Source organism: Ostrea edulis, chromosome 4, assembly GCF_947568905.1.
Source record: "Ostrea edulis chromosome 4, xbOstEdul1.1, whole genome shotgun sequence".
NCBI lineage: Eukaryota > Metazoa > Mollusca > Bivalvia > Ostreida > Ostreidae > Ostrea > Ostrea edulis.
In genome coordinates this window covers 14,613,608-14,626,355 of record NC_079167.1, presented here as the reverse complement: position 1 = coordinate 14,626,355, position 12,748 = coordinate 14,613,608, and the positions used below count along the sequence as shown (strand labels likewise).

Below are 12,748 nucleotides of genomic sequence, written 5' to 3'. Positions count from 1 at the left end.
CCATCACATCTTATATAGAAACAGAACAGCATTCCAAACAAATTCAGGTTATTCCATCAGATTAATTAATTTCCTTATTTACAAGTCTGAATTAATGCATACAGGATATATATATTTTCATTTTTTTTCCCTATCAGAATATGATGATCTTAGTAAACTTTTTTTTAAATCAATACATAACATTTTGTGCTCAAATGCACCACAAAAGAGATTTTGTCCCGTTTTAATTTCAACCCCAAAATTTAATTATCACTACTTTTGGGTAATTGTAAGAAAATTTTTAGAGCACCAAATTAACATAAACTCTATCATATACTGGAAGAGGTCTTCCATTATTTGAAGACATCATCAATTTAATTAATGTGCACAATAATATTGATTTGATATGGGTGTATCAAATTAATTATCGCTCTCATCAATTGAATTAATGTGCGCATAAATATAATTATAGTGTGCAATAATTGAATTGATGCCAGCATCAATTCAGTTGACGAGATCAACAATTGATTTGATATGCTCATCAATTCATTTGACGATAGCAATAATTGATTTGATGTGCACATTAATTCAACTGATGAGAGCAATGATTGATCTAATCCTTTAGAATGCTTTTGTACAAGGAATTAATATGTGCATAATTAACTTTGTTGAAAGAGAGCAACAATACAATTAAAGATATCATATAATTAAATTGGGGATATATCAAACTGATGATATCTCTAATTATATAGATGCTCTCTTTAAAAGAATTATTGCATGCAACAAATGAATTAATGAAATCATTAATTCAATTGAAGAGCAATAATTCAATCATTGCAAGCATTATTTGAATTGATACATACATTAATTGAATACTCTCCTAAATTGAATTGTAGCGCACATCAATTCATTTGTTATCATTTATTCATTTGAAGAGAGCAACAATTAATTGAACTAGAGATTATTTTCATGAAAAACAAATGTCTTCCAAACTCCCCAAATTGGAAGTGCTCCATATGAATCCTCCTTGATCTCCTTAATGTACTGCACGATATGGAGGAGAAAGCATGAGCAGGAACATAGCCATTATGAACTCTGATAAGCCATAGAAGTGTTCACAAACTATTTTACACCTCCACCCCTCAGATACACTATAACTTTAAGGATAACAATTGGATCCTCCTGTCCCTACAATATGCACATCTGCGAATGGCAATGAAGTATTATACAAAATGTAAAGTCTATCGGATAAGTCATATAGGAGAAGCAGTCACAAGCTACTTTAACATCCTCCACCCCTCTTGGATCCACTATAACTTTTAGGAAAATAATTGGATCCTCCTGTCCCGACAATATGCACATCTAACAATGGCAATGAAGCATTGTACAAAGTTTCAAATCTACCTGATACGCCATATAGGAGGAGAAGCGTTCACCAAGTATTTTACATCCTCCACCCCTCTTAGATCCACTATAACTTTTAGGAAAATAATTGGATCCTCCTGTTCCAACAATATGCACATCTACAAATAGCAATGAAGCATTGCACAAAGTTCAAAATCTATCTAATAAGCCATATAGGAGGAGAAGCGTTCACTAAGTATTTTACATCCTCCATCCTCTTAGATCCACTATAACTTTTAGGAAAATAATTGGATTCTCCCTTCCCACCAATATGCACATCTACAAATGGCAATGAAGCATTGTTCAAAGTTTCAAGTCTATCCGACAAGCCATATAGGAGAAGCATTCACTAGATTTTGTGACAGACAGATGGACGGAAAGTACGAAAACGTCTCCTCCTGAAAGAGGGGTGACATAATCATTGCTCTCTTTAATTGAATTGTAGCTTGCATCAATTCAATTGTTGATATCATCTAATTCACCTGAAGAGAGCAACATTGCAATCATAGTGTGCATCAATTCAGCAGAATTAATGCTATCACCAATACATGTTTCCACACTTCACACAAGTTACATCCCTTGTCCGCCATCTCCAGATTAAAAATCTTATTTCCCTACATTGGCCTTTGTAATTTTCTTGTATATAACTTTGACATGTTATTTTTCCATCAATTGCAGTCAGCTCAACAATAATGCCCCAGAATGGGGCAACCCATTAACTTGTATGAAAGTTTGATAATTAGCTAAAATTCACAGTAGTAACATCTTACATTTGGTAATTAAGGTAGAGAAGGAAAACTTGGTTTTTCACCAATTGACCTTTGGCTGACCCTGCAAAGGGATGCAACTCGCAGTGAAGTGTTGATACGCGTATTCAATTAAAGTGTGCAATAGTTAAGAATTGAAAACATAATTATTTGAAGATCTTTAATTGAATTGTTGCGCACATCAAATGAATTGATATCTTCAAATATTAAAGACATCTTTTGAGTTTTTATTAATTTGGCGCTACATAGATATCATCGATTCAGAAGAGCAAGAATTCAATTATAGCATGCATCAATTCAGCAGAATAATTAATGCTATCAACAATTCAATTAATGCATGCAATAATTCAGAATTGAAGATAGCATTAACCATTTGAAGAGATCTTTAATTGAACTGTTGCATGCATCAAATGAATTGGTGATATCTTTCAATAACTAATTAAAGATATCTTCAATTACTTGAGTTTATTTTAATTTGGTGCTCCATTATATTTTAATTCCTTAATTTTTAAACTCTCCTATTCCAGATAAGGGCAGAATGGACAAGAATAGAGCAGGGTTTTCTTAGAGGAGACAATTCTATTTGGCTAATGAATACTGCATGCATCACTTGATATACCAGGGTGGTTTTTTTTTTCAATAAGTAGCAAGAAAAAGGTTGTATTGATTTCCATACACATGTACATAAATATCTAAATTCTATCATAACAGTATTAACTTCTAAGCTCTGTTCTGTTCTTTAGATATTTTTTACTATCATTATTTACACATTTAAGTGTTTTGTATGCCCTTACAAGGAACAAAAAATGGAAAGAAATTCCATGTTTCAATATTCATTTGTCAGTCAAATAGGAAAATTCATAATAAGTATACAAACAGCTCAAATGCAATCACTTGTGTGAAATATTGTTTTTTAACACAATATGGGCAATTTTTCCTTCATACTTTAATATATTGATACTTGTCACTTTAAATGAAGGCACCTTTGAACTTTCCATCAAATCATGCATATACATGTATGCATTACTAATGATAATAAAATCCTTTACCGGTCTGAGCCATTTATTTATGTAACATAAAACCTCTCTTATAAAAGAAGTACACACAGATATACTTTATTCTCCTTGAGATTCCAGTAAAACAAAACATCTGACTTTCAATGTTCCATCTATGTATGACAGCATACAAAATATCTTAACCTTGAAAATAAAAATTCACGTAGTACATTGTAAAACAAAAACTACAAAGTATATTGTAATATAACATAGAGGGACAAAATGTTCCCTCGTTTCAAACCTTGTGTCTGACATCAAATTCCAGGACTCTTCTTGCCACGAATCTAAATCATAAAATGTTGCATCCCCATCCTACACTTTTAAATTTCATGTGCCAAGCCTTTAACATTGAAAATAAATTCATTAACTTTATTTTCAACTGAAAGACATACAACATGTCAATAAAAAATGTAAGACATACAGGGAATTATTAAATACCATCACACCCTGCTTCTATTTTATCAAGGTGTTGTAAAGCAATTTTTCAATCATTACATTAAAAATAATTATATTTTGATATGATATATTCAAATGAAAGAGATGGTTTGTAAATATTTTTGTGAGGTAAAATTTTTGTAGATTAAGATAAAAACCCATGCAATTAGATGGAGAAGATTTCCTGGTAGAAGTGTTTTAATCTATATTGTAGTTCAGTTCACAGATAATGTCCATACCCCAAACATAGTGAAAATCAGTTTTGAAAAACCAACCATAATTATATATAAACTGGGCAAATGCTTAACTAAATTAAAAACTGAGTAAAGAAAATGCATATTGATACAAAATGAATATCAAAATTTGTAAATTGATTGTCGATGGTTGCATACATACTTAGATGGAACTAAATCCAAACATCTAAAAAGTCATAAGTAATAATAAAGGAGTATAAATTTAACATTGAACATCACAGATATCTCCTAACTTCAATCAAATACAACTGTCTTTAGAGCATCCTCCTCTCTGATTTCCAGTGTTGCGACAGCCCCATCATTGAACTTAAATGACGAGCCACCGTCCACTACTAAACAGGCATCCCACATCCTGGAACAAATCTGAATTCTGTCAACAGAAAACAAATAAAAGTTATTACAAAGAGAGAGAAAGAGAGATTCTGAATTCTGTCAACAGAAAACACATAAAAGTTATCAAAATGAGAGAGAAAGAGAGATTCTGAATTCTGTCAACAGAAAACACATAAAAGTTATTACAAAGAGAGAGAAAGAGAGATTCTTAATTCTGTCAACAGAAAACAAATAAAAGTTATTACAAAGAGAGAGAAAGAGAGATTCTGAATTCTGTCAACAGAAAACACATAAAAGTTATCAAACTGAGAAAGAGAGATTATGCAAATAAAAACAGCTTTTTAATTCCATAATGGCTTAAAGTCATTAGATCACTGATTTTAACTTTAAGTGATATATATGTGCATGACTGTCTTCAAGATCTTTATCTTTTGACCTGCCTACTGCCCAATCCTATGTATTTGCATTATGAGGAAAAAAATCGTGTCATTACAGATGTGTTCCCATAAACCTGACCCACAGAATGTGAAAGGTTTAGATACAAGATATTAGATTAGTGGGACAAGTACGGTGGGAATTTGTCCCCACTCAAATCTCTCTCAAAAATAGTTTTTTCACAACTCTTATGAGAGTTTTGGATAAACTTTAATAGATATAGAACTACCTACAATAGTGCTTTTTTTGTCTTTACAATGAAATGTGTGTATTTTCTCCTGGACATTGTGAGGACGTCCTAACCAACCACATTTCATTGGAGAGAGAGAGCACTTAATGTTAAAGTGAAATTTGATAAACTTTCTAGAAATCAGAGTGGATAACTATACACGTATTTCTAGTCTTATATAATCATTGATTAGTTAATAACATTCAAGAATTTCTCTATATAAATGTACAACTCACTGTTTGGCAAATCCTTTAGGATTTCCCACTTGAAAGACACCTACAAAAAAAAAAATTGGTAAATTAAATGAAAATAATTCATATCTATGTGATACAAATGACTAAATTTTGTGGCAATAATCTCTGAATTAATCTTTGCATTGTACAATATTCCCTTTGTGATTTTTTAAAAATGTGTATGATATCATTTGCAATAAATTCTACTATTAACTTGACTATAGAAATAGTCCCACCAAATTCAATTCACTTATTGAGGAAAAAGATGCATGATCTCTGATCAATACCATTTCGGACAGGGTCCCTGGTTGTGAAAGCCATTTTAGGTTCACTGGGGTCAAACTTCAACGAGTCATTGTATCTCTGGGTAACTTTATAGATGAGATTTGAATCCAGCAAATTAGTTTTTCCACCTGGCATTAATTCATTGGCTGAAAAACACAAGGCACACATTACACTGCTGTCTTCACATAAGAACTGTAAAGAGACACGAAATGGTCTACCACAATAATGTACATACAAGTAAATTTCATTATTCATATTAGTATGCTATTTTGAAAGCAAATTTAAAAGGATATTTACATGCCATACATGTATATTGTAGTTTCCATTATGAAAGTAAAATCATGGATATTTTTAAAATCAATAACAATTTCACAAAATTTTATAACCAAACCCTTTTGGGGGTCACAAAATAAGTCTTTGTAGTTCTATTTTTAAATACTGACATCGTAAGGAAAGATTATCAGATTCAAATGAGTAGTCATTACACACCAGTCTTATTCCTCACCGTAACTTCATTTCTAATTCAACAAGAGTTCCGCAAGGCGGGGCATATCCCCTTTTGCAATGAGTGTCTGCAAGCTTTTTCTATGAAGTCCCTTAGTTACCTTGACCTTTTGACCCCAAAATTTACAAGGTTCTTCCTCTCTTTATAACAAAGCTACATGTGAAGTTTGAAATCAATGGAGCAAAAATTGTCTACACGCTCAGTGTTACACACACTCACACACCCACTCACATACTTGTCTACACACTCAGTGTTACACACACACACACTCACATACTTGTCTACACACTCAGTGTTACACACACACACACACACACACACACACACACACTCACAAACTTGTCTACACGCTCAGTGTTACACACACTCACACACACAAACTTGTCTACACGCTCAGTGTTACACACACTCACACACACAAACTTGTCTACACACTCAGTGTTACACACACACACACACACTCACATACTTGTCTACATGCTCAGTGTTACACACACTCACACACACATACTTGTCTACACGCTCAGTGTTACACACACACACACACTATATCCCATCTTACAATGAACAGCGAGGGGATTATAACAAAATGACATTTCTCACCATATCCCAGTATGGTCTTTATTGCCTGCTGTGGAAGGTTGTTTATGTGATAAAACCAAGAAGTTGACCCCGTTCCTGTACAGACGGCTATACCTGAACTCTTATGCTTCTCAATGGAATGGTCATCTACCTTAATTTTATAGTATGAGACCCTGTCAAAAGAAAAATACATTAAAATCTGTAAATTTCACCCTGCTTGTATTTTCTCTTTTTCCACGATTCTTTTTTGGATACAGTTATGTCAAATGTGAAGTGTTTAGCCAGACTACCTTGCAATTTCTTGTTTCAAGGAAAATATTTCTCATTACTGAGCTTCTGTTTACCATAACCTTAAAGTTAGCCATAGGCATTAAAGGGACTGGTTCACGATTTTTGAATCAAGCTATTTTGCATTTTTGATGTTAAACATTAAAAATATAACTCATGTAATGTTGACAGCCAAAATTTTGACCTTCTGAATGCAAGAATAAAAACAATATTTTAGCCTTAAATCTGTGTTATGTAAACAAAGACTCGGGTCAAACAAACCAGTGAAATATTAATTTTGTAATACATAGCATCTTAATTTTGCATAGTCACAAATTTTAACTTTTAGATGACACATTCTACCCATGTGAAAGATGTAATAAACTTAGATCGATATCCATTTCTTTTGAAGATTTCGTAAACAATAACATACAGCAATCTTTGTTTACAAAACAAATTGCGAACTCTCTGAAATGAGCTTCTGTGATAATGTATAACCTTAATTTTTATGCGAAATCTTTTAAACACATCAGACAGTAAGTTTTAATCATTGAAAGTAAAAAACAAATTTTTGGGGAAAATCGTGAATTAGTCCCTTTAAAGGTTTACATCCAAACATATAAATGATGTGCATCCTTCACACATTACGTTCATAATCATTTGTTGTTTTGCATAAAGAAATATATCCTGTCAATGAAAACCAATTTTCTATACAGAATGAATACTGTACCTGGAGGACAAGCATTCACCTATAAACACCTCATTGAGTGCCAACACAGGAAGAACTCTCGGACTGGTGGAGTTCTCCAACACATTCACATTCTGTCTGTATGTCTCACTCTCTCCTACATGTTCAGAAAATCTGTGTTCATAAAACTGGAGCTGTTGATCATGAAGTTCTATTGCTTCATCATTCTCATGATGTCCAGACATTGTGATACGGATTCGCTGACGTCTTTTCCATCTGAGGGATTATTCACATAAAAAAAGTTCAGATAAAAATTCTTCAAGGCAGAACACAACATGTTTATATGTATAATATAATGAGTGTAATATCCAGAAGGATTTAGGTTTAAAGATTACCACGGTATTTACTTTTAAAAACATCTTACAGTAATATTATGTCAGAGAGTTGGTACATGTACATGTACATGTAATGTGCATAAGCAATTACCATCAGTTCCATTCCAAATTCATTTTCATAGTCAGTACTACAAATTTGATGTGAATTTGTGAAGTTATCTTGATGTGTACGTAAAGTTCGTATTAATAGTTTTTTCACCTTAACATGCAGGTAAAGTTCTTGTTAATGATTATTTATTATATCTATAGTGTTCAACAACATGTAAGCATGTTCAGATTATGTCTGGCTGATAAATTGGAAAAGGGAAGATCACAGAAATAAAGTGTCTCGTCTATAAAATTTACGGTACATGATTTGTTCCCATTAATTCTTTTCATTTGAGGAATATGGCTGCTGAAGTATGGAATTTGCCTATATCTGAAAGAACATACCTGAATTTTCCCTCTAGAAGTCTTTGTAATGCATGTTCAAACCTTACTCCTGAATACTGCTCTTTTGGGAGGCACAGACATCCCTCTGACCTAACAAATTTCATCAAATCAGTTTCACTTACAGCACAATGCATTGGATGTAACAAAAAAGAATTACATAGTAATGGATTATCTAGGATATAAATCTCTGGCACTTTCATCAAGTAAATATGAATATACATGTACATTTGTATACTGTGCATGTATTATCATTTTTACAATCATATTATCACAATAAAATAGTGAGTTTAAATGACTAAATAACTCCCTCAATAAACAGAGGAGTGTTTGCTATTCATGTATAATTCTATAATTTGTTGGAGTTGAGGTATATTGACATTGTGAGAATACCATTGTGGTCAGCTGGGTTTGATCGCCGGTGACCAGATAGCTCAGTTGGCAGAGCATCTGACTAGAGATTCAGGGAGTCTGGGTTCAAATCCCAGTCTGGTTCATTGCATTTTCTCCCTCCCTGTTACATTTGGTGCCATAGAGCAGCCCCTGAAACTAACAGGTGAAAATGCCTGGCAGGGGATTAAGATCCAGGGTTAATGTCTTTAAGTGTAAAGACATATTAAGAAGGGATTGCTGATGGCCAGATAACTGAGGTGATAGAGCACCTGACTAGAGATTCAGGGGGCTTGGGTTCGAATCCCAGTCTGGTCCATTGCATTTTCTCCTGTTATATATGGACACTGTATAATGAAATTTGCAACATATAGAAAATTAGAATTCTCACACGGCAAGTCCAGTGTCCTATTCGCTTACTCTCAGCTACACTGAATTATCAATAAATACACATGGTATAGTCTGTTTTATTCATCTCTACAAGATGAGTGTCCAATTGTCTTATTATCATCTACTGATTGTTTGATGTCCAGGAGGGAAGAAGAATGACATTTTCACTAAATGAGCAATGAAGAGTTCCATCCAAGTACACCACACCCTGGGGCTATGAATTTCAGATTTAGTAGCCTTTTCCCTCATTATTACCATGTACTCAGTCTGGTTTTTAGAAGTCAAGAAGTAAAAAAGAAGTTTTTAATGATGAATTAATTTATTTAATTTTCATTTTTATTAGCCATATAACAACTCTGACATAGTATTATAACTTCAGACCTAGAGGCAATGAATTACACAATTCTGGAAAGACCTCTCTCTACATTAATATAATGTACTCAATTTTGTTGTGTAATGTCTGGAGTATTTTCAAAGACATAATGCATTTTTACTATATAAGCCACAAAACCCATTTAGTACCAGAACACCTGATCCAGGAACTATGAGCTTTACAACTTTGGTAGCCAGAGGTCTTGCTTCAGCCTTATCATGACTATACATACCGTATATTTTCTAGAAGTTTTTAAAGATTGTGTTTGGCTTTGCCCTTAGCCTCCAGGAGGTCAAGGACCAAACCATAAAAAAAATATTTGTTACCCCTTACCCCAGCAGTACCTGAGCAGTATTAGAGGGCACAACAATAGATATTTTGCAATGGGTCACCTGAGTACATGTATATTCAGGTAACATATAACTGTGACAAAATGCACTCAAAGAATTTTTGCTTGTAATGAATTCAAAATAAATCCCAAACCAAAACCTTTATACTATATTTCTTTGTTTCAAAATCTCACTTATTTTGGAGTCACTTACTGAAGTAGCTTATGTTGAAATACAGCATGTATTTCTATGGTCTGTAGAACTGATGGTGTATTGTTTTTAGAATGTTGTATTGAAGTCTCTGTGTGATTCCATGTGTTTGTGTGTATATTCCAAAATTCAGTATGGGGATGATTTGTTTTTGGTCTTGCAGTCCAAGGGATACTGATGCCATAGTGATTTATCACTTGGATTACGGACAAAGGAATTTATTGATTAGTTGCACCATAGTCCCAGTGAGCCTGTTGGCCTTCCCAATCAATGTGCATTTTCTAATGCTTTACAAGCAAATTTACCTTGAGGGGTCTGTGTTGATTCCGATCAGAGGCTTGTGGTGGTCAAACACTTTGCTAGCAGCTAACAAGTAAGTTCCATCGCCTCCAGCTGTGAATAAAACATCTGCCCATTGGATAAGGTCTGAAGTGAACTGATGACGTGACACAACTTTGGTCTCTATTCCATGGTTCCTTAAATGTCACATATAGAATCACAGTTATCAAATATTATTACACATGTTATAAATATATACTTAATTATTTTATCACATAATAATTTCTAACATAAGTATAGACTATTAGACATATTGATCTTGCATGAAAACTTGAATAGACAAGAAGTATGTCTGTAGTCAATCTTTTAATTTGTTTAATTTGTTAACTAGTACATACACCAATGACTTTGTAATGCTGTCTATACTTCTGCAATGGTTTTCATGACGGCTTCTTAATCCATTGTAATCAGAACGTTTGCCTTCAAGCTAAAATGAAAAAGTCAATATATAACTTTACTGATCCTTAAGTCTTAGCCATGACACACACTCAGGTCATAAGCAAACTTTGTGTGAAGCATTAAAATGATGATTCTCTAGCACAGGTACAGCTATGGAACACACGTGAATTGTGAACCTTTTCTCCCAGTGACCTTGACCTAAGACAAATTACTAGTTTAAAGTCATGACGCACAATCTGGTTATAATAGCTGCTATGCTACATGTATTAAAGTTTAGAAAATGTGGTTTTGAATATATACTACTTGTCAGACTGTATAACAATATAAAGTACTTCTAAAAATACCATAAAATCATAACATTTCAACACTAGAAATACTTTGGATCTAAGATATAATTCACACAAAAGAGACATTGATATTGTTTTTATAATCTTGAGAATAAATTGGGACACATCCATAAGCACGAGAAACCATTTCATCATGTGTGATGTCTAAAGATCTTCTTCATGGTCATGTGTGTATTATTAGTCATGACCTTTATAGTATAAATAACCTGAGCTAGGGTAATGATGACTAAAGGTTCAGTGGCAAAATTCTTATTCTATATTACCTAGTATATATTATTTTTATTATTGACATTTCATTTTCATCTTATTTCATTTTATTTACTTTTTACCAGGTCCAGTCCAAAGACTATTTCTACCTACGTAGCTATTAAAATAGCTACCTAGGTATTTAAACCTACTTAAAGTAGCTACTTCTACCTACTTTTACTTGTTTTTAGAAATATAAATAAATAATAATTATGGTGCATCTTTTAAACAGGTCAGTCGTTTTATGCATCATGTTGTGCATGTCCACGGCAAAATTCGGTAATTAAATTTGAATACTGTAAAATACAAAGGTGGCATCGTCGGAACCTACGGGTTCAATTGAATGCAGTTTAACGGAGAGAAAACCTATGGGTTCCAACGATGCAAGGGTGGAGAATGCAGAGGAAATGCATGAAAAATCACCCCAAAAACCTTTAATGTAAAAATGCATGAAGGTAAACTTTAAAATCAATATGGATTTGTAAGACATTCTAAACTTCTAATCACATAGCTTTGATCCCAAGCTCCTAAAAAATGGAACTGGGTGTAGTTATTGATGCAAATTTGAAAGGTTAAAAAGTAATCATTTTTTGTCCAATATTTTTGAGGTATTCATCGTCAGTGTAAGTGAATAAAGTAATTTGGTACACACCATATTGCGCCGTTCCTGCATTTGGCCACGAAATGCAAGTAAAGGAAAAAGTAGGTAAAAATAACTACCTGGAGTAGGTCTAAATTCTTAGGTAGCTATAAGTAGCTACGTAGGTAGAAATAGTCTTTGGACTGGACCTGTTTACTACCGCAGGTATGTAAGGAGGGTGGGGATTTTAATCGAGGCTCTTACTTGTAGGAGTAGGGTCATAACATACCATCATGCCATTAGCAACCTCCGTGCCCAGTACTAAGATAGAACTGACAGAATGGCTGAGAATGCAGAGAAAATTAATGCAGCACTTAATCAACAGACATAATTATATTTACATAGTTTTTTAGTTCCTCTTCACTTGATCCTTTAGATACCATCTTCTCAAACTCGTATCTTGTCATTTTCCTCAGCACTACAGCTTTCTTAGGCTTAAATTGGTCGGTGCCATAGGTCCTCGAGTTTTTGTAAACAAAGTTTTTAAGGGTCTGAGTGACCTTGTTTGAACGAACGAAATGGAATGCATTGTGTTGCTGTGTCCAAATTTGACTAGCCATAACAAATATGTCAACGTGGTTGATTTTCATACGGTTTACCACATTCTATCCGCTTACATTGGGCAGTTGACCTAAGCATTTAGTTTGTGTACACATGTTTACAAAAATACGACACCATGTTGAAGATGACAGTAAAGCTATGATTTCTTATTTTCGTATAAACTGTGGTATACTATTTAGATACTACACACACCATTTGATTTCAATTCAGTTATTTCTTAGATATGTTTCCTCCAAAATTGATATAAAG

General features: G+C 33.4%; 1 protein-coding gene across 1 annotated transcript; it reads right to left on the bottom strand.

Moving 5' to 3' along the window:
* Positions 1 to 3,194: 3,194 nt before the first annotated feature.
* LOC125671585 (NAD kinase 2, mitochondrial-like) lies at positions 3,195 to 12,639 on the bottom strand. Its single transcript, XM_048907375.2, has 9 exons — positions 12,280 to 12,639; positions 10,645 to 10,733; positions 10,273 to 10,443; positions 8,279 to 8,368; positions 7,494 to 7,727; positions 6,518 to 6,669; positions 5,412 to 5,555; positions 5,128 to 5,167; positions 3,195 to 4,264 (listed from the first exon to the last, which is right to left on the bottom strand). The coding sequence occupies exons 1-9, from the start codon at positions 12,526 to 12,528 to the stop codon at positions 4,129 to 4,131; spliced, it is 1,305 nt and encodes a 434-aa protein (XP_048763332.2). The 5' UTR covers positions 12,529 to 12,639; the 3' UTR covers positions 3,195 to 4,128.
* Positions 12,640 to 12,748: the final 109 nt, after the last annotated feature.

What these genes read in the sequence shown, in the direction of transcription:
- LOC125671585 (XM_048907375.2), bottom strand. Translation starts at nt 12,528, where the DNA reads ATGAAAATCAACCACGTTGACATATTTGTTATGGCTAGTCAAATTTGG. An exon ending in AAAGACCATACTGGGATATG is followed by an intron (nt 5,556 to 6,517) that starts GTGAGAAATGTC and finishes TGTGTTTTTCAG; the next exon opens with CCAATGAATTAATGCCAGGT. An exon ending in CCTAAAGGATTTGCCAAACA is followed by an intron (nt 4,265 to 5,127) that starts GTGAGTTGTACA and finishes TTCTGTTGACAG; the next exon opens with AATTCAGATTTGTTCCAGGA.